We start from the raw sequence: 23,535 nt of genomic DNA, 5'->3' as shown, positions 1-23,535 counted from the left end.
AGAACTGTCTCCTGTCCAGTAGCAACAGAATATTGACATGGCCGAGTGGACCAGGTCCTGAAAATTCAGAATTTCTCTATTGCTTAATTGGGGGACACAGGAACCATGGGTGTATGCTTCTGCCACTAGGAGGCTGACACTATGCACATAAAAAAGATAGCTCCTCCTCTGCAGTATACATCCCACCGACTGGCAACAAGCTAATCAGTTTTAGCTTAGTGTCAGTAGAAGGTGGACACGGGTCTCTCTGGAGACCCATATCTACCTAATGTGCGTCGTTCCTTTTCAGGTTTCCAGAGGGATACAGTGTGAACCGTCACTACTGTACTCCCACGTAGAGACTGAGTACGGCGTGTACTGCCACCCCGTATCATCATATGTCTTCCCGGCAGGACACAGAAGTGTGTTCAGGTGACCCGAACCTGGTCCTGCCTACGTCCCCCTACCAACGCACACCAGAGCCTGTCGGTTTGAGGAGACGTGGACGTCCCGCAAAACGGATCCCGGACGTCCGACATTCAGAGAATTGGGAAGTACCTTCTTTCTCTCTCTCCCCCCCCCCCCCCTTCCCCCAGGCCGAAGGACTCTCGAGGTGGCTGAATCCGCCGCAAAAAAATTGCAAAAAGGGAAAAAAAAAGGGGTTTTCTGAGGGTATGCCCTCTTTATTTCCCACACCGAGCATACCTTTTTTTCTGAAGCGTTTTGGGGACAGGGGGCACGAGCTTCGTAGTCCCGGGGGAGATCTGTGCTGTATGGACACCAGGGGCTTCTTTACTTGGGACCTTTTCTGCAGCCTGGTCTTGGTGCTTTGTTTGCGCCGCTGTGGGAACCTTTTTGACGCTGCTACAGAGACCTCCGTGCCCCTGCTCCGGTGGTCACTGCCTGTAATTTAGGTCTCGGCTTCATCTTGGGCCTAGTTACAGTGCTGGTTCCACCCCCTTCCTTTCAGCTTTCCGGGCGGGCTTTTCTTCTGCCCATCTCTCTCCCTTTCCTCTTCCTGCACGCAGCTTGAGGCTCCGCCCACTCCACAGTCGGCTGGAGCCGCCGCCATATTGCTTCCCCCGGACCCTGCGATTAGTTCCGCCCCTCTTCCGACTGCTGAGAGCGGGATTCTTCTCAGCAGTGCGCATTTTCACCGGGTCCCCTGCTAGACGCCATCTTCCAGCTCGTGCATCCGGACGGCTCTTTCTCTCCGAATCTCTGCATGCCTGCCTGGTCCTGCGCTTGGCTCATCACCTCCTAGGAGCAGATGACAGGATACTGTGAGTAGCTCCGCCCTGCAGAACTGACACTCTCCTGTGCATCTTCTCTGTCCCCTAACCTTCTGGCATCAGTTAGTGGGTCTGCTCACCATGCCTAAGCACAAAGGAGAGCCTGCTCGTCCTCTAGCTTCCTATTCTTCCTCTACTCTGGTCAGACACTTTGCGTGCTCTTCTTGCAATAGTAGACTCCCTCTCCCCTCTGCCAGGCCTGCAGAAACCCCACGGAACCCACTACCCAGGAGTCTCTTTCTACCAAAGCCGAGTCTGAGACCCCTATCCCGGGGTGGGCTTCCTCTCTGTCGCAGTCTGTGGTGGACCTCATCACGGTGTTGCAGACCCTGGTATCCGTGCTAGACAGATTGCCCCTTCCTGCTCCCGCAGTCGCCAGTGGGTCATGGGTTCCTCCGTCCGGCCCTTCCAACTCAGGCCGCAAGAGACCCAGACAAGAGCACTGTTCTAGGTCCTCTTCCTGCTCCACCTCACCAGCCGGTCTTTTACCGCGAGATCCCTCTTCCGGATCCTCCTTTACCGAATCAGGCGAGGCGACTTCGGACGCGCTTTCAGAAGATGAGTCGGACCTAGATTCAGAACAGGCCTCCAGCATGACAGATATGGTGCAGAGCATGATTGTAGCGGTCAACCAGAACTTGGGCATCAAGGATATCTCTACGGAACGAGCAGATCAGGCCGTTTCATTTTGACGGACAAAACCACCTCCCAAGGTCTTTGCCCCACACAGTGATTTATGGAGATACTCAAGAGGGAAAGGGAGAATCCTACCAGACGCTTTCAAAGAGGGAAGAGCCTTGGCATCCTATACCCCTTCTCCCCTGAGCTCACCGGTAACTGGAAGATTTCCCATGCTGTGGATCCGCCAGTCTCCACACTATCCACCAACACGGTCCTCCCACTTTCTTTTTATTTTAATCAAATATTTTTTATTACAACAGATAACCATATTGCTGTAATTGTTGACACAAACTCCAGACAGATACAAAATGTAATGTAAAAAGCAGATTAATATATTCTCCTTTTTTAACATAACTAGCCCCTTAACTCAATAACCCACCCCCCTACCCCCTCCCTTCTCACCAATCCCATCCTAATATCCTTTATACTTCAGCTAATACATCACCTCTTAGTAAAAACTGAAACATAGCTTTTCAGATGCACAACTTTATAAATATGAATTTCTCTCCCAAACAATCAAACTGGACCAAGCCTAGCCTGCAATAAACTCTGCAGACGCCACACCTGGATAGTCCATCCATCTGCCCCAAACATTTTCAAATGTTGTAGGTTGCCCTTTCTTAATATATATTCCTTTCAATGAGAACATTAAAATTAACTTTATTGACGAATTCTTTTTTGACTGGTGGTCTTTCATCCAACCAATGCATCGCGATAATCTTCTTGGCAGCATACAACAATCTTGCAATAGCCAATTTCTCACATTCATCCGCAGCAATATCATCCACGCATCCCAAGAGGCAAGTCAGCGGGCTACGCACAATATTTACCCCCCTCACTTCTTGAATCAAGTTAAGCACCTTCACCCAAAAGGGCTGCAGGCGAGAACACGACCACATCATGTGCATAGGGTCCGCTCCTTCCTCAGAACACCTCGGACACTTTTAGTCTCTTCTCAGTCCTGCCTTCATCATCCATAACGGTGTCCTGTGTACTCTATGCACCAAATATAACTGCGACACCCTCTTAGCCTCACTCAGAGACCTTGACGCTGCTACAGAGACCTCTGCGCCCCTTCCCCCCTGCTCCGGTGGTCACTGCCTGTAATTTAGGCCCGATTACAATCCATTTTTCCAGACCCCCTACTACTGTGCTTTAGGCAGCCCCCAAATCTAAGAAGCATCATTGTCAGAAGCTCCCTGTCCTCTCCAACAGCTGGAGGAACCTTTCCTTGCAACTAGAAAAAATGTAAAACCTGTCCATCTATAATGACCACGGACAAGATAAAGATCCCCAATTCACATCAGGACTACAAGATCCCAGGTACTTTCCGCTGCATTACATCTAATGTGGTGTACTTAATTATTTGTACTAAATGTCCAACTGGGGGTCTGTATGTGGGGGAGACAGGGCAAAAGCTTAGAACAAGGCTGAATGCTCATCGTCACACAATAAGAGAAAAAAGAATGGATCTACCTGTGGCAAAACAGTTTTGTATGATGGACCACAACACCAGGGATATGAAATTACTGGTATTGAAAGGTAACGTCACATCTCAGAGAGAGAGAAGAGCCTGTGAGTATAAATTTATGACGACCTTTGACACTCTCAATGCTGGAATGAATGTGTCGCATGGATTTATGTCTTTTTACATCAATTAAGGAATTTGCTCCTAAGACCTTGTGGGGCCATCATAACACATTAGGAGACCCCAATCAGAGGACAATAAAACATCCGGACTCTTTATCTATGAACTGGTCCAATATTTATGTTTCTCCCTCTCCTATAATCATAATTCTGCTTCACGTCACTTGTCTCATCTATTGCATTTTTTCTGTGCTGAATTGTGCATAAATATGTGACTCTTCAGATTTTGTATTAGTCTATGCCTGAAGAAGAGACCTGAGTAGTCTCAAAAGCTTGCAATGTGTTACCATCTTCTCAGTTAGCCATTAAAAGGTATCAACCACTGAGGACTCTCAATTCTGAATATTTTTCAAAGAGACCTTAGGAATATATTGTAATATGGACTCCCATTGAGATTCCGAAAAGGAACCCAAGTCTGCCATCCATTTTTCCTTCAACATTAACGGGTGTCTCAGTAAAAAGGTGTCCAACAGGCCCCTATACATTAAAGTAATAAATCCTGTCGTACTTCTTTCAGGACCTATAAGATTCAACAAATAATCTGACTGCAGGACCACCCGCGACACTTCACCCTGCTTATTTAGGGCATGTCTCGACTGCAGATACTGGAAAAAACATGTTTTGGCTGAAAGGAAACTCTTTCCTAAGCATTTCAAACGTCTTAAGAACACCACCATCAAACAGCTGAGACACAAACCAAATTCCGATACGCCTCCACTGACGAAACCCCCTCAACCTCATGAGCTACGCCATCCTAGGGTCAAACCAAATTGACACATAGCGTGTATATTCCGTAACACCCCTCCACTGTTTAAGCTTCTGCCACACTTTCCCCATCATAACTATGGTTGGAAATCTCCTTGGATTTAATCTGAATCTGCCCGCTTCCAAGTTAGCTAACAATGGGCCCTTACCCACTATATATTCAGTCATTATATATCAATGGGCCCTTACCCACTAACAATGGGCCCTTACCCTCTGTATATTCAGTGATTATCCCCGCTGATGTACTTTGGCTATATTCTCCCCTGCCAACCATATGTTGACATTGGGACACTATATAATAAATCCAAGGGTTAGGGACCGCTAACCCCCCCTCATCCTTTGATCTCTGCAATTTTCCTAATTTGATGCGTGCCCGACCACCTTTCCAAATCAAATCCCTAAATTAGATATTGATCCTATAAAATTTACTCTGTGCCAACCACACTGGAGCATTGTGCAATATGTAGAGTTGAGGCATGAGTATCATTTTAATCAAATTAACTCTACCGGCGACCGACAGCAGCAGCCTCTTCCAGGCTCCAATCTTCTGTTGAAACCTTCCCAGCAGAGGAGTTAAGTTGAGCCGCTCATAGTCTTCTATCTTAGCCGAGATCACAATACCCAGATATTTAAACTCCTGAACCACCCGTAAGGGGATCCCAGGGTCTAGTGTCAGGGGAGCTGCCATATCCAAAGGCAACAACACAGACTTGTCCCAATTGATAGATAAACCCGAAAAAGCCCCAATTTTAATAATGCTATACATAGCGGCCCTCAAAGACTCCTGCGCAGAAATAACAGTACATCGTCCGCATACAGAGCTATCTTTTCTTCACAATTCTTCATAATTCCCATATTTATATCCTTTTATACCCCTATCCCTCCGTTTTACCATCGCAAGAGGCTCTATAGCAATCGCAAACAGCAGGGGAGGCAATGGGCACCCCTGCCGTGTACTCCTATGTAACGGAAAATCTCCAGAAAAAAGACAGTTTACTTGTACCCTTTGCTCTCTGAGACGCATATAATAGTTGCACCCGTCTTACAAATTTCTCGCCAAAACCCGTAGCCCTCAGGACAGCCCACAAATACCTCCACTCCACACTATCAAACGCCTTAGCGGCATCTAAAGACACCACAATCCTTCGACCTACATTATCCGTTCTTGCCTGCATATAAAGAAACAATTCCCTGAGGTTATGTGCTGTAGAACTATTGGGCATAAACCCAGATTGATCCCTATGAATTATAGTCGTTATCATCTTATTAAGGTGATTAGCCAACATCTTAGCCAATATCTTGACATCTGATGACAATGGCGAGATTGGTCGATAAGAGGCTAGATCCATCGGATTCTTAAGGCCCCTTTACATTTAGCGATGCACCATCGATCCCAACCACGATACAACCCGGTCAGGATCCTAAATGGTCGCTAGTGAGCTGCCAAACAGGCAGATCTCCCTAGCGACGCAGCGATGCTCGGCGGTCGCTCTTACCTTTCAGACGCGAGGGTGTCCGTCTTCCGCCCGCGTCCATGGCTCGCTCGTCGGCGCCAGCAGGAAGCCGACTACGAGAAATGGACCAGGCCGATCTCGCACGATCAGCGATAACCAGCGGGGGAGCTGGTTGGAGGTGAGTATCACAAAATCGGTGACGCTTTATCGATATTGCTAGCGATATCGCTATGTGTAAAGCCCCCTTTACCCTGTTTTGACAACACTACAATTATTGCCTCTTGCATGGACCGCGGCAGCTCCCCCTCCACCAAACCACCAGCATATACCTCCAACAAAGTAGGAAGAAGCAACTCTCCATTTTTTATACACCTCCCCAGGGATTCCATCCCCCCCCCGGGCTTTATTGTTAGGCATAGAAGCCAGAGCAACCTCAAGTTCCTCCAAATTAAATGGCTCCTCAAGAAGACCCCGATCAGCCGCCGAGAGTCTGGGGAGCTGCGTTTCTGCCAAATATTCATCAATCTCCTTCACCTCCGACATCACACGTGATTGGTAAAGATCCGAATAATCCTCCTTCATCTCCTCCAAAATTGCCTTGGCCCCAGTATGCACACTTCCATGCCTCCCTTTTTAAACCAGCTATATGTGTGGAATCTCTCTGCGCTGCCACTATCCTGGAGAGATGACCCGCCCTATCCCCCTCCTCAAAATATTTAATATTTTGAAACATTCTCTTGCGCTCTGCCGCTTTCATTGCCATCTTACATACTCTACTCTGTGCTTCCTTCAACCTTCCCTGAGCCTCCAGGGACTGATCATTAACTAATGCTTCTTCTGCCTCCTACAACTCTCTAATCGGCATCTGATTTTTCCTGCCAGTTTCTGCCTTTACGTGAGAAATCCCTTTAATTCAAAGCCCCCTGAAGTATGCCTTCATAGCTTCCCATACCATCAGTACCGAAGCCGTCCCCAAATTAATTTTAAAATATTCTTTAATGCCAACCCCCAGTTGTCCATCCAAATCAATAAGTTGTAGCCAGAATGGATTCAGCCTCCACATGCACCCTCTAGAAGGCACAGATCCCACTCCTTCAAGAATCACACTCATGGGAGAATGATCTGATATTGTCCTAGCCATGTACGCTACGTCCCCTACAAGGCCCAACATCTGAGTATTACCCAATGCCAGGTCAATTCTCAACAAAGATGCAAAAGAGGACGAAAAACAGAAATACTTGTAACACCAAGGTGAGAGATTCTCCATAAATCATGTAAAGGAGTTTCCTTCAGGACCATTCCAAACGGTGTACAGTTACCCCCCCGGTCTCAACGACTCACATCTACCCCCGTCCCATTGTGTATCCGAAATGTTATTAAAATCACCCACTATCAAAAACGGTACCCCAGGGGTTTCCTCCATTATTTCCAGGACCCTGTGAAGCAGTTTCCCACAATATGGCGGTGGAATATATATTGAGACCAGCCACATCAAAGATCCATACAATTTACAAAGTAGGCATACAAACCTACCCGTCTGGTCTATAACCGCTTTGTGATATTCAAAGGGAACCCCAGCACAAATGAGAATACTGATCCCCCTGGAATATGTTGAATATGTAGCATGGTATCCCGCCTGCACCCATTTCTTGGCCAAGAAATGCGTTCTCTCCTTTACCATATGAGTTTCCTGCAAACAAATCACTGATGGTTTGGCATCATTCAGAAACCCAAACACAGCTTGCCGTTTCACACCAGACGCCAACCCTCTGACATTCCAACTCACAATTCTCATTCTTGCAGACATTGTCTTTGCTCATAACATATTACCCCACATTTATGCATCCGATTCCTGCTGAAGCCATTAGTAAGGTGAACATGGTGATGTACATTATATAAAAGGAAAAAAGTGGTTTGGTACCGTGTTAGCCAGTAGAAAATAATATATAAAGTGCTTTCAGTGAGAGAAACAAAATCGGAATCTTGTGGGTATGATACCTTTTAATGGCTAACAAATAATAGTAAAAGATGTTACAAAGCAAGCTTTCAGGACTGCTTATGCCCCTTCATCCCTTCCCCTTGATATCAGCCTGATGAAGGGACGTAAGCAGTCCTGAAAGCTTGCTTTGTAACATCTAATCGGTCTCCCTCTTACCAAACTCTCCCCTCTCCAATCTGTCTTGAATGCTGCAGCCAGAATCATATTCCTCACCAATCGTTACACCGATGCCTCTACCTTGTGCCAGTCATTACACTGGCTACCCATCCACTCCAGAATTCAGTATAAACTTATTACCCTCACCCACAAAGCCCTCCATGGCTCAGCACCACCCTACATCTCCTCCCTTGTTTCAGTATACCACCCTACCCGCGCCCTCCTTTCTGCTGAGGTTAGCATCCTCAATAATCAGAACCTCCCACTCCCGTCTCCAAGACTTTACACGTGCTGCGCCAATTCTTTGGAATGCACTTCCCAGGTCAATACGATTAGTCCCCAATCCCCACAATTTTAAGCGTGCCCTGAAAACGCATTTATTCAGACTGGTCTATCGCCTCAACATATTAACCTAATCTATCCCTGTGTGGCACAGCCAAAAGTTTTACCATAACCAGGTTCCCCGCATCATGTTTCCACATGCTTTATGCATCCATTAGCCCTCTGTGTCTGTACTGATACACACTTAACATTATGGCTGGTCCATACAATCAGGGCAACTGTTACCACCCACCTTTCGTGTCTCCCTTTTTTTCCTCATAGATTGAAAGCTTGGGAGCAGGGCCCTCATTCCTCTTGGTATTTGTTATAATCTATGTGATTATTGTTATGCTGTGATATCTGTTGTCTGTACAAATCCCCTCCGAAATGTAAAGTGCTGCGGAATATGTCGGCGCTATAGAAATAAAATTTATTATTATTATATTATCTTTTACTATTATTTGTTAGCCATTAAAAAGTATCATACCCACAAGATTCCTATTTTGCTTCTCTCACTGAGAGCACTTTGTACATCATATAAACACTCTCCCTTCTCCCACCCTACTCCCCCCACCCCCCTCCCTCCAAACAGCAAAAAAAAAAAAAATTCCCATCCCATTTCTCCATCCCCTCCTAACAAGGAGGAGAGAGCGTTCTTTATCCAAAACAGTCTGTTAACCCTGTCCAACAGTCCCGTAACTTGTCCCATTCTCTTGGGACTTCACATGACTTGTAGATTGCAGCTAGGTAATGTACAACAGTTTCCAAATCTTCCAGAAATGTCTCATGACCAAGAGGGATCTAAAAAAACTCAATCCCCAAAAACCTGAGAATATGAAAATAAAACAGATATCAAGGGGGAAAAAGGAGCCACCAGATCCCTCCAAAAAACACAGCAGGAGAAAAAGAGGGCAGTCCCCTCAACCCACTGAGTCCTTTGATTTTGCCTGACGCAGGTGTTGCTCGCACTGTCCAACCATCTGAGTGCCTCTTTCTCCTCGGTAAAAAATTGGACCACTCCCTCAGCAACCACTCTCAATTTGGCCAGATACAGCATTGAATAGTTGACGCTAAGCTCCCTCAGCCTCCTTTTAATATTCACGAATCTCGCTCTCTGTTTCTGCACCTCCATGGAGAAGTCCGGAAATATAGAGATCCTGGAGCCATTTATCTTAAGATCCTGATGCTGTCTAGCGTGCCTTAGAATTGCTTCTCTGTCTCGATAATGTAGGACCTTGACCAGCACTTGTCTGGGAGGGTGTCCAGGGGGGAGGGGTTGTGTAGGAACATGATGTGCTCTTTCAATTGCGTACATGCGGGACAGTTTATCAGCACCAATACTGTTTAATAATATCCTCTTCAAGACCGCAATACGTATATATACTGACCTGAGATATAAGAGAATATCATCCCCATAAAGGTGACAATCCAGCAGTTTTCGGCTGTCCACTATATCTGACAACTTGCCGTATCACAAATTATCGGTGTTGACACAGTCCATATCTGTTTAACCCCTTACTTGCTGTCAAAAGTGACTACATCAAATAAATGGTTAAAAGATTGTGGGGGCTTGCACTTTAATCTAATTGACACACCGAGATCATGATTGTGTGGTCCTGATGTTTGCCATAGCTGTTCATGGCCAAATAGCGGCCTTAAGGGGGTTTTACACTAAGCGATATCGCTAGCAATATCGCTAAAACGTCACTGGTTTTGTGACGTTATAGCGATATTGCTAGCGATATCGCTATGTGTGATACTTACCAGCGACCGGCTCCCCCGCTGTCCATCGCTGATCGCGCGAGAATGTCCGGCTCCATTTCTCGTCGGGCGCTTCCTGCTGAGACTTCCTGCTGTGACGTCCAGCGACGCGTGGAGGCGGGCGGGAGGACGCAGGATCGCTGTGTGTGAAAGGTGAGTATCGTGCGCTGCGTCGCTGCTGCATCGCTGTGAGATCTTTCTGTATGAAAGCTCACTAGCGATCATTTAGCGATGCACCAGCGATCCTGACCGGGTCTTATCGCTGGTCGGATCGCTGGTGCATCGCTAAATGTAAAAGGGCCTTTAGAGTCTCCCGGCTGTAGCTGTCAGTTCAGAAGTTAGCGACATTTAGGTGGTAAACAAACACTTTTTCATTCCGGCTATACCACTTTGCATTAATTCCTAAAAATCACCTGAAGGGTTAATAAACTACCTTACAGCGGTTTTCAATATGTCAGGGGGTGCTGTTTTTAAAATGGTATCACGTTTGGGGTTTTCCAATATATAGCACCCCTAAAGTCACTTCAAACCTGGATAGGTCCCTCAAAAAAATAAATTTTGTAAATTTCCTTGAAAAAATGAAAAATTGCTGCTACATTTTTAAACCTCCTAAAAGGCTAACAAAATAAATTACAGTTTAAAAAATTGTGCTGATGTAAAGCAGACATGTGGGAAATGTTGTTTATTCATGTTTTTCTGTTGTATGACTATCTGGATTAAAGGGATAATCATTCAAAGTTTGAAAACTGCAATTTTTTTTACATTTTTGTCAAGTTTGATACTTTTATAAATAAACACAAAACATATCAATCTAAATTTACTATTATCATAAATTATAATGTGCCGCGAAAAAACAGTATCAAAATCACTGGGATTTGTTGAAGCATTCCAGAGTTATGACCAGATAAAGTGATATTGGTCAGAATTTAAAAAATTGGCCCGGTCACGAAGGGGTTAACAGCCATTTTTCAAAAAACTCTGTTGGTGCTGAACCCTCCGTCTTTTCAGTCACCCCTATCAACTGCACATTGCGTCTGGACCTGTTCTCAAGGTCATCCGTTTTGGCCTGTATAGCAGAAATCGCAGCACTCATGCGTTTTGTAGCCTTATCGGCTTTTGTTATATAGTCCTCAGTATTACTGATGCGTTTTTCCGCTTCTCCCATCCTCTCCTTGGTCACATGCATTGAGCTCTGCAGTTTGGACATGTCTGCCTGCATGACCCCCAATTGTGCAGCACATTAGTGATAGTAGTATGGCTGTGCAGGACCAGCTTAAACAGATCTTTCAGTGTGGGTTCCTCAGGGATTTGAAAACCACTTCGGCTGTGTGCCCACGTTGCTTTTTTAAAGCGTTTCCGCAGCGCTTTTAGACGCGCGTTTCTGCCGTGGAAACGCTTAAGAAAAGCATCCCATGTAATCATAATGGAATCCGCACATGTTGGGCTAATGGTGCGTTTTTTTCCGCTGCAGAAATGCTTAGCAGAATAAAACGCAGCATGTTCATTAATTTTGCGGAAACGCGTGCGTTTCCGCATACATACAATTGCATTGCAAAAACCGCTTAGGAAAACGCATGCTAAAACGCTTAACAAAAGCGTCAAAAACGCTTACAAAAGCGCTTCATAAAACGCATATGTTTTCCCGGAAAGAGGGTGTGCGTTTCCGCTCAGGAATATTCTGCTTCAAAAAAGCAACGTGGGCACATAGCCTGATAGATTCTGCAGTGCCATTCTCTGTCCTTTCACTTTCATTTTCTTCCTGCTCACTGGCTCTGCTCCCTTCCATCACTCTCTGCCACCTCCTCCTCCCCCGGCTCGTTCACTTCCACATACTGTTCAGGCTTGCTCTTTGTTATCACTACCGGGCACCTGGTCACATCCTCCTGTCTAACAAGCGCTGCAGCCTGGCCACGGCATCAGATCCCCTGGGCTCTTCTCCCATCTCCTCCAGCTCTGCAGCCAGCATTTCTTCCCAGCTGGAGCCATCTTGGGTCCTCTTCTCTCGCTCCCCCGCCGTCTTCCTTGAACTTCTCCTACCCGCCATAGCGTTGCAGGTAGTTATATTTTGTGCCCCACACCGGCCACAGAGTCCCCCGTTCTTTATGGGTATTTAACCCCAAATATAAAAGGCTGCAATCTGTATAATGGCTGATATTGGGAAGGAGCTCCTGCCTCAGACGTCTGCTCACATCCTGCCCAGGCCACGCCCCCCATCGGTCCTCCCACTTTCTAATGCATCGTCCGTCAAGGATTCCAACGATAGAATTATAGAACTGCTGGCAAAATCGGCCTTTGAAGCGGCGGCTTCTACATTATGCCCGGCATTTGCCTCTACCTGGGTCTCAAAGGCCATAGCCAGATGGGCCAAACAGCTTCGTAAGGGCATCGTTGTGGGAGCTCCACCGAGGGAGCTAGCCAACCTTGCAGACCAGATTTCCTATGCAGGGAAATATTTGGTATCTGTCTCCCTGGATGCCACATCTTGCGCTGCTCAAGCGTCCAGTACTATGGTGGCCATTCGGAGGAACATTTGGCTCAAAGCATGGCAGGTGGACCTTTTGTCAAAGAAGTCGCTTATCTGCCTCCCCTTCCAGGGAGACCGCCTGTTAGGCTCCATGTTGGACCAGATCATTAAGGAGGCAACAGAAGTCACAAGTTCCCTCATTCCTCAGTCCAAACGTCGCAGGCCTTCTCTCATTTTGGCCCTTTTGCCGTTTCGCGGCGACAGAGGATTCCTCCGGTCAGTGAAGGCCACAGACCCGCCAGGTCAGGAAAAAGGCTTCCTTCAGGCCCACTCCTTCCTGGCGTCCTCATAGCTCCCACGGTTGGTCCACCAGGCCCAGACCTGGCAGATCTTCCTCGGCATGACTCGGGTCCAGAGCCCAGTGTATCTCCCAAGCTAGGCAGTCGTCTCCTGTTTTTTAATGACGTTTGGCTCGCCTCGGATGGAGGACGCATGTGTCAGGGAGGTAGTATCCTCAGGATACAAGATAGAGTTCGCTTTGCGTCCCCGAGATCGGTTCTTTGAAAACCGTCCCCAAATGATCCTGCTCTCGTTCCGGGTTTCTTTGTGTCCATCCCCTCCTTTCTCAGTTCGGGGGTTATCGTCCCCGTCCCAAAAGAGAACGCTTCACAGGTTTCTATTCAAACCTGTTTGTTGTACCAAAGAAGGGCGTCACGGTTCGGCCCATTCTGGATCTGAAGTTACTGAACAAAAAGGTCTGCCTGCAACACTTCAGGATGGAGTCCCTCCGCTCAGTAATTGCTTCCATGGAGACGCAGGAATCTCTTTGCTCCATAGATATCCATGACACCTACCTTCACGTTCCAATTTGCTTAGCTTATCAGAGGTTCAAAGTACAGCGGAACCACTTCCAGTTTGTCGCCCTGCCATTCGGACTCTCGACCGCTCCCAGGGTCTTCACAAAGATAATGGCGGCATTGATGGCCATTTTGAGGATCAGGGGCCTAATGCTTATCCCGTACCTCGACGACATCCTCATCCTCATTGCAGCCTAGGACGACACCCTAAGGCTAACTCATGCCGGCTGCGCTTTTTCTCAGCTGTTCCATATCGTCCTATCCATATTTGCTATATAAGACACCCATGTTATCATCAAGCCACGCCTCCTGACAAAGCTGCTTTTGGCAAAACGTACGTCGAGGCTGCTGAGTGGGACTCCAGTAGGGGCACCTACCTTCACCTGCTAACACCATGACTTCAGGTATACCTTTTCCCCTTTTCTAAAAGTGTTTTTTTGCATTATAGCATAGGTTACCACTTATTAAATGAGAGTAGGCTAATTGTTTCACATAAAATTTTTGTGGTAACCATATTACCATTTAACCTGACTATACATCTGATATGCTGTATTTTTCTGGCATCATAAAAAAATTTTTTGGGATAGCATTGGTGTCTGGGGGATTTGATCTGGTTGTTTTATTATATGGAATTGTGTATTAGCAAACCAGTCATATTGCACTGTCTTTCTATTGAACCCCAGTAGTTTGATGCTCCTATTTTAGAGTCCCAGTTGTTTGTTATGTTGTCTCATATTATGTATCAGCCCTCACAATTATTGTAATGATCTATTATTAAATATACTATAAGTATTTTTCTAATAAATTTTGTGCTATTGATTAACATCCTTTTATGGTGACCTTATTTCTATGTAGTTAATTTACTCTTTAGATTAAGTGTTCACATCTTGGTTGCTTGATTAACACTCCTGTAGTGTCTTTGAAGCTATAGCTTCAGATATAGAGGATTAGCTTTGTTGGTGTATGACATCCTCATCAAGGCTCTATTTCTCTCTCAGGCCCAGGAAAGTCTGTCCATCATCCTTGACTCCCTGACCCAGTTCGGGTGGCTAGTCAACAGAAAATAAGTCCTGCCTTGTGCCGACTCAGCGCCTTGTCTTCCTGGCCATGCTGTTCAATATCTGACAGGCGAGGGTTTTTCTCCCCAAAAAGAAGAGAGCAATCCTCCAGGAGGGAGTTCGTTCTCTGCAAGGCCCTCAGCTTCCTTCCTTCCATTCAGCAATGAATGTCCTGGGCAGAATGGTAGCAGCCTCGGAAGCAATCCCCTTTGCGCAATTTCACTCGAGACCTCTTCAGTGGGCTACCCTTTCGCAGTGGGACAAGTCTATCCTGTCGCTGGATCGTCCGCTTCGCCTCCCTTTTCGAGTCAAGCAGTCTCTCAACTGATGGCTGTCATCCCCCCCTCATCCTCCAGGGCCGGTCCTTCCTTCCCATCCATTGGCAGGTTGTGATAATGGATGCCAGCCTTCTGGGCTGGGGGGGGCGGTTTTTCGCCATCTGATGGATCAGGGACGTTGGTCGGCGCAAGAGTCCTCTCTTCCGATCAACATCCTCAAAATCAGAGCCATCCTTCTGTCTCTCCGTCACTGGGAAAGGCTTCTCAGGGGTCTGCCGGTCAGGATTCAGACGGACAATGTCAGCAGCATATGTCAATCACCAAGGAGGGACCAGGAGAACCCTGGCAATGGATCCTTCGCTGGGCGGAGACGACAGTTCCAGCAATATCCGCAGTGCATATTTCCGGCGTGGACAACTGGGCCTCCGATTTTCTCAGCCGCAGGGGTCTCGCGGCAGGAGAGTGGTCCCTGCATCAGGAAGTCTTCATCAGATCTGTCTTCGATGGGGAACTCTGGATGTGGCCCTTGACATCCTGGCTGAACAGGAAGGATCCACGGTTCATCTCCAGGTCCTGCGACCCTCGCAGTTGGCGCCGATGATCTGGCCATTCCCTGTTTGCAATTCGGGCTTCCATACCTGTTTCCTCCCCTTCCCCTTCTTCCCAGGCTGTTGAAGATCAAAGCGGAAGGGGTGCTGGTCATTCTGATTGGCCCAGAAGGTCTTGGTTCACAGAGATTGTCAATCTTCTGCCGGACGCCCCTTGGAGGCTCCCAGACAAGCCAGATCTTCTGTCACAAGGACCGATCTGCCACCAGAGTTCTCGGTCGCTCAATTTGACGGTGTGGCTGTTGAAACCGCGGTTCTAAGAGCGTCCGGTTTCTCCGATCGGGTGATATGCACCATGATCCAGACTAGGAAGCCGTCATCTTCTAGGGTTTATTATCGGACTTGGAAAGAATATTTCCGCTGGTGTGAGTCCAATGGCATTCTGCCAGTGACTTTGTCGCTTCTCTCCATTTTGGCTTTTGTCCAAGCAGAACTTGATGCTGGCCTTGCCCTTAGTTCTCTAAAAGGCAGGTATCAGCCCTCTCTATCCTCTTTCAGAAGTCCTTAGCCTCCCGTTCTCAAGTCAAAACTTTCCTTCAGGGAGTGGTGCATGCGACTCCCCCGTACTGGAATCCCGTGGACCTCTGGGACCTCAATCTTGTTCTGGAGGTCATGAGGAGTTCTCCCTTTGAACCTCTTAGAGAGGTCTCCCTGTCCCTTCTGTCCTGGAACGTGGCATTTCTTGTGGCTATCACTTCCATCAGATGCGTCTCAGAGTTGGCGGCTCATTCCTGTCGCCCCCTCCTCGGTTCTTCACCAGGATAAGGTAGTGTTGCGGCCTCCACCTTCTTTCCTTCCCAAAGTGGTAACCACTTTTCGCTTGAATGAGGATATTGTCCTCCCTTCCTTCTGTCCAGCTCCGACTCATTCTCTGGAGCGCTCATTGAACAGGCTAGACCTGGCTAGGACCGTTTCCTTTTGGAGGCTTGCTGGGTTAAGAACAGAGTTCCTTCCCTTGGGATTAGAGATAACTCTACCCAGGTAGTGGGCGCCTCCTTGGCGGTACACCATGGGGCATCCGCCCTACAACTTTGCAAAGCAGCAACCTGGTCTTCCATCCAAGTTTGCCAAATTTTACAGGGTCCATACCTACGTTTTGGCAGACGCCAGCCTAGGCAGAAGGATCTAGCAGGCGGCAGTGGTGAGTTCTCCGACCTGAATGGAGTTTTCTGCTGTTTCTCTCCCCAGGGACTGCTTTGGGACATCCCATGGTTCCTGTGTCCCCCAATGAAACGATAGAGAAAGCAGGATTTTTGGTTGCTTACCATAAAATCTGTTTCTCGGCGTCTTCATTGGGGGGCACAGCACCCTCCCGTGTTTTTTTTTATAACTCCTGTTCTTTCTTCTGTGTGCTATTGTTACAGTTGAGTTGTCTGTTTGTTCTTTCTATCATGTTGTTCTCATATTGCTTTCTCACTAACTGACTAGCTTGGTGCCAGTCGATGGGGTGTATACTGCAGAGGAGGAGCTAACTTTATGTGCATAGTGTCAGCCTCCTAGTGGCAGCAGCATACACCCATGGTTCCTGTGTCCCCCAATGAAGGCTCCGAGAAACAGATTTTACGGTAAGCAACCAAAAATCCTATTATTTCTACTAGGTATAACAATTGTGCACAATTCTGGGTCCTTAAGTCCCTTGGAAACTTCTGTGGTCACTTTCAAGTCCTCTGCAAGCACCCCAAAGTCTCTTGCTGGTATTGGTAACTAGCCTATAATTGACCAGTCTCCCAAGTGTCTCCGAGGTTCCTGGAGAAATAAAGGAGACCTCCCAGAAGTTGTCAGATTTCCCAGAAGCTGCTGAAACCTCACAGAAAGTAGGTTTCAGGAGGATTAGATGGTTGCCGGAATGCACATTTTGGAGCATGACATGGAAGAGATAGGTAGGGTCTGGGAAGAGGTGTCTTGGGGGTATGTTATGAAGAGGGGAGCATGGCTATGAAGAAAAATCTTCACTTTTTTCCTGGACGGACATGATGAAATTGGCAAATATGTGTGGTCCAAGAATGAAGTTGATATCTAGTAAAAAAGAACCATGCCTTTGTGCTTGTCTACAGTCATTAAAGGGGTATTCTCATATTATTAAATTACTTTAGTTAGACAACATAAAATAATGCAAGTTTGCAGTTGACTTCTTTTTCAAGTTGCTCCTGCAATTAGAGCTTTTATTTTACAAAGTGTACAGCATGTTTCCATCATGCTTGGCTACCAGAGCTTGAATGAGAGTGCGCAAAAGTTTAAATCTAGTAGAGGAGTTAACGCTTTAGATCCCAGCCACCTCTCTTCTAGTCTATTTATTTCTATACAACAGTTAGCTGTTCACCTGTCACCAGATTTCACAATGCAAACTGCGTACATTACTCAGATTTTAGACCTGATAAGGCTGCTGTATTTACATTAAAAATCCATGTTGGCATGGCTGTATAATTCTTTCAGAAAATTTTACAAAATCTCTCACCCTCCACCTCTCCAGACTGATTGACAGCTCCTCAGTGTCCCTCCTCCCTGGTGCTGCTGAGTTTCAAATCATCAGATATTACAACCTCTTTATCCTGTCCTGCTCTATCAGTAACAGATTTGTGGGGATGGGGATGCAACTCAATGACTTCTCTTTTCACCTTTTCACTTCAGGTGCTTTTGGTACTTTGGGAGTTGGAGGAGGATTTGCATTGGGAGCCAAACTTTGTCGTCCAGAATCAGAGGTACTAGAACTCTCAGTGGTCTAAATAGAGTCTTAGGACCCAGTTTCATTTGTGCATTTTTTTTGCGTTTTTAGTATTTTGCAACTTTTTTTTGCACCTTCTCATCTTTCCATTTGTGCTTTTTTTTTTATTAGTTTGCCACTGTTAATAGGTTTTATATATATTTTCTCCTGATTCATTATTTGCAAATCTTTTTGAAAAGTCGCCAGCATATTCCAGTTCCCACTCTGGAGTGATTTTATGTAAGTCATATATTTTGGTTTAATTTTTGCAAAACATGACTTCTTTCTACTGAACAGTCCTAAAAAAACAAAAAAAACGTTCAAACAAAAATAAAGAGCATTTTTAACTTTGTTCAAAATTCATGAATCGAACACGCCATTTTGAAGAATTTGGGGCAACAAAATATGCAAGATAAGATAAAAACAAAAATTCTAAATTGGGGCCCTTATTTTTACCGTTAAATAACTGTATTCTGCTTTGTTTTTACAATGTTATTATTTTACTAGTTGAAGAGCCCGGCGCTGCCCGGGCATAGTAACTAACTGTGGTTAGTTACAACAAATTATAATTATCCTCCATCCCATAGTCGCGTACCCATATACCCATCATACATATCCACCATCCCATAGGCCCGTGCCCATATACCCATCACTAGTGTTGAGCATTCCGATACCGCAAGTATCGGAATTCCGATACCGACTTCCGATATTTTTTCAATATCGGAAGTCGGCATCGGAATCGGAAGTTCAGTTGATTGACAGCCTGACGTCTTCATGATGCGCGGTGTGTGCGCATCATGATGCGCCGTCATTTCGGGCCTTCCGGGGGTCTCTGCCGGGGGGCTGTGTGGACTGCCCGGGGTCTGTACCGGCCTGCCGGGGGGCTGTGCCGGCCTGCCGGTGGTCTGTGCACCCTGTGGGGGTCTGTACCGGCCTGCCGGGGGGCTGTGCTGATGTCCGGGGGTCTGTGCAAGCATCGTCCGATGGGACTACAAGTCCCATCTGGCGATGCCTGCTACCATGACAGTGATTGACACATTAGCCAATGATGGGACAGTAGTAGTCCCATCATCCGGCTAATGTGTTAAATGTTAAAAAAAATACTACATACATACTACATGCATGCTACATACATACTACATGCTACATACATACCACATACATACCACATACATACTACATACATACTACATACATACCACATATATACATACATACTACATACATAACACATATATACTACATGCATGCTACATACATACTACATACATACTACATACATACTACATGCATGCTACATACATACTACATGCTACATACATACTACATGCTACATATATACTACATACATACTACATACATACATACTACATATATACTACATGCATGCTACATACATACTACATGCTACATACATACCACATACATACTACATACATACTACATGCTACATACATACTACATATATACTACATGCATGCTACATACATACTGCATGCTACATGCATGCTACATACATACTATATACATACTACATGCTACATACATACCACATATATACTACATACATACATACTACATACAATACATTCATACAATACATACATAGACATACAGTACATATAACATAGAGTAACATACTTACCAATACTTGTCACATTGTTCCCCGAAGCCATTGTCTTTTACGGAATAAATATTAACATAACAAACCACAAAAATACTCACCCACGATCCGAAGCAGTCCACGAGTGTGTCCCACGACGATCTTGGGTAGAGAACTGCAGCATCAGCTGTTGCTGCCGTTCTCTACGGGCTGCAGGAATCCAATGACGGAAGGTAGGTATCCTTCCGCACTGTATTCCTCCGCCACTTAAAAAAAAAAAAAAGTCCCTAGTCTCACTTTATGCCATTGCTGTGTGGGAAATTCCCACACAGCAATGGCATAAAGTGAGACTAGGGACTTTTTTTTTTTTTAAGTGGCGGAGGAATACAGTGCGGAAGGATACCTACCTTCCGTCATTGGATTCCTGCAGCCCGTAGAGAACGGCAGCAACAGCTGATGCTGCAGTTCTCTACCCAAGATCGTCGTGGGACACACTCGTGGACTGCTTCGGATCGTGGGTGAGTATTTTTGTGGTTTGTTATGTTAATATTTATTCCGTAAAAGACAATGGCTTCGGGGAACAATGTGACAAGTATTGGTAAGTATGTTACTCTATGTTATATGTACTGTATGTCTATGTATGTATTGTATGAATGTATTGTATGTAATATGTATGTATGTAGTATATATGTGGTATGTATGTAGCATGTAGTATGTATGTAGTATGTATGTAGCATGCATGTAGTATATATGTAGTATGTATGTAGCATGTAGTATGTATGTAGTATGTATGTGGTATGTATGTAGCATGTAGTATGTATGTAGCATGCATGTAGTATATATGTAGTATGTATGTAGCATGTAGTATGTATGTAGCATGTAGTATGTATGTAGCATGCAGTATGTATGTAGTATGTATGTAGCATGTAGTATATATGTAGTATGTATGTTGCATGTAGTATATATGTAGTATGCATGTTGCATGTAGTATATATGTAGTATGCATGTTGCATGCATGTAGTATATATGTAGCATGCAGTATGTATGTAGTATATATGTAGTATGTATGTTGCATGTAGTATATATGTAGTATGTATGTTGCATGCATGTAGTATATATGTAGTATGCATGTTGCATGTATGTAGTATGTATGTTGCATGTAGTATGAGTGTAGCATGTATGTAGTATGTAGTATGAATGTAGCATGTATGTAGTATGTAGTATGCATGTTGTATGTATGTAGCATGTATGTAGCATGTAATTTTTTTTTTTTTTATTTTTTTTTTTACATTCAACACATTAGCCGGATGATGGGACTACTACTGTCCCATCATTGGCTAATGTGTCAATCACTGTCATGGTAGCAGGCATCGCCCGATGGGACTTGTAGTCCCATCGGACGATGCCTGCACAGACCCCCGAAGCCTGCACAGCCCCCCGGCAGGCCAGCACAGCCCCCCCGGCAGGCCGGCACAGCCCCCCGGCAGGCCGGCACAGCCCCCCGGCAGGCCGGCACAGACCCCCGGAGCCTGCACAGCCCCCCGGCAGGCCGGCACAGACCACCGGAGCCTGCACAGACCCCCTGGCAGGCCGGCACAGCCCACCGAAAGGCCCGTACAGACCCCAGAGAGGCTGTACAAGGGAAAAACAGGATTTTTCTTATTCCGATACCGGAAGTCCCATAGACTTGAATGGGACTTCCGGTATCGGAATCGGCGATACCGATACTTTTTTTTAAGATCGGCCGATCCATTCCGATCCGATACTTTGAAGTATCGGACGGTATCGCTCAACTCTACCCATCACACATATCCTCCATCACATAGTCCCATGCCCATATACCCATCATACATATTCTCCATCCCATAGTCCCGTGCCCATATACCCATCATACATATTCTCCATCCCATAGTCGAGTACCCATATACCCATCACACATCCTTCATCTCATAGTCCCATGCCCATATACCCATCATACATATCCTCCATCCCATAGTCCCGTGCCCATATACCCATCACACATGCTCCATACCATAGTCCCGTGCCCATATACCCGTCATACATATCCTCCATCCCATAGTCAACCATTATGACATTATAATGAGCGGCGGGGCTTGATGACATCAGCGTGGCCATTGCAACCATTGTGACATCATAATGAGGGGCGGGGCTTGATACGCACACACTGTTTCCCCATTATGTAAATAGGGGCATTATGACATCATGAGGGGCGGGGCTTGACGCGCACACACCTTTTCCCAATTATGTAGATAGGGGCAAAATTGTTTGGTGAATTGGAACGCGTGGGGTTAAAATTTCACCTCACAACATAGCTTAGGACGCTCTCTGGGTCCAGACGTGTGACACTGGCAAATTTTGTGGCTGTAGCTGCAACGGTGCGGATGCCTATCCCGGACACACACACACACACACACACTTTGAGCTTTATATATTAGATTTTTTTTCTTTTAAGGTTTGGGTTGTATTTGGAGATGGCTCGTTGGGATACAGCATTGTAGAGTACGACACATACACTCGTCATAAGGTGAGCTATGTTCTGTAATTTTGTTAGAAAATAATATAATCTTCATAGTTTACAAAGTAATTGTCTTTATAATTTTTTTTCATAAATCAATAATGCACTAGAAAATAAGCAAATTTGTAATAACTTATCAGAGAGATCTGCTTCTTTCTACTACTGCTTTTAAAATTCTATGGAGTAGGAGCTAGATGAAGACTGAAACCACAGTTACAGTTCCCATAGAACTTTATGAGCACCAACTGTCACTGAAAACCTATTTTACCTGTGAATTGAGCATTTTGAGAGTGAAAAATCAGTCCAGGAGAAGAAAGAAGCAGATTTCTGTCATCAGATATATTGCAAAGTTTTCATTTTTCATATTTTCATGGCCATTATTCATTTATAAAAATGATATCAATGGGGGTCTAATCATTATGAACCCAATGATCCTGAGAATTGGGTGATGGAAGACAAAAACCCGCCTCTGCAGACCCTTGCAGAGGGGCACATGTTCAACTTCAGCTTTATTCATTGTCTATCGGACTGTGGGAAATGGCCAAGCTTTGTACTTTGCTTTTTCTCCGATAGGCAGAATGAAGTGGAGGTCAAGCATACGTACTCTGCTCCATTTAGGACGGGGCTCTGCAGAATCGGTTTCAAGAACCTTGATCTTGGGATCGATCAGAACCCAGTGAACAGTAAATAATTTCCTTGCTGGGAATAAACCTATAATGAAAATAATTTGTAATATAAAAATGGTTGCCGAAGTCAATGTAGCCTAAAAAAAATGTAAAAAGTTAATACTATGTGGCTGATCTCCATTATGGCTGTTGGAGGTAATGGATGACCTCTTGCCTTCCAGACTCCCATTATTTCAGTTATTGGAAACGATGCCTGCTGGAGCCAGATCTCTCGGGAGCAAGTTCCTATGCTGGGGAGCAATGTTGCATGTGGTCTGGCTTTTAATGGTAAGATGTGCCGAAGTCTTGTCTTTTCCTGCTGCTATAGCACATGACAGCCTATGTTGTGTTGACTGCTCGTGGTGCCACTAAGCCTTATTATAAATCCTGGGAAGTATACAGTGGCACTACTGTGAAGGTGCACAAGTAGGTTACCCAAACCAATGTGATATAAGAAGAAAACTTGGCACTCAACTTGTGGGTATCTTTAAGAGAAATTTTACAGACTGCAAAATAAAATTTCTCTTAACGATACCCACAAGTTGAGTGCCAAGTTTTTGTTTATTATAAATCCTCTGACCACTTAGGTTGACCTCCAAGGACCTGCTTCTTTTCAGTCCTAACTATGAGTATGTTGTACAACGGAGTAAATAAAGTAAAACATACCCATTGTACAGATCCCATGCGCACTTCTAACATTGCAAAAGTCC

General features: G+C 45.5%; 1 protein-coding gene across 1 annotated transcript in view; it reads left to right on the top strand.

Annotated features, from left to right (window-relative positions):
- ILVBL (ilvB acetolactate synthase like) overlaps positions 1-23,535 on the top strand; it is a 115,640-nt gene that overhangs the window by 77,393 nt on the left and 14,712 nt on the right. The window contains exons 13-15 of the mRNA XM_073585506.1: positions 17,949-18,019; positions 22,098-22,169; positions 23,008-23,113. Of these exons, the coding sequence (XP_073441607.1) occupies positions 17,949-18,019; positions 22,098-22,169; positions 23,008-23,113 (249 nt within the window). The remainder of the gene's footprint in view (positions 1-17,948; positions 18,020-22,097; positions 22,170-23,007; positions 23,114-23,535) is intronic.

The sequence above is a fragment of the Dendrobates tinctorius genome, unplaced genomic scaffold (assembly GCF_039654945.1).
Source record: "Dendrobates tinctorius isolate UK_male_01 unplaced genomic scaffold, ASM3965494v1 ptg000086l, whole genome shotgun sequence".
NCBI lineage: Eukaryota > Metazoa > Chordata > Amphibia > Anura > Dendrobatidae > Dendrobates > Dendrobates tinctorius.
The sequence above is the reverse complement of the archived record's forward strand: the minus strand, read 5'-3'. Positions and strand labels throughout refer to the sequence as shown.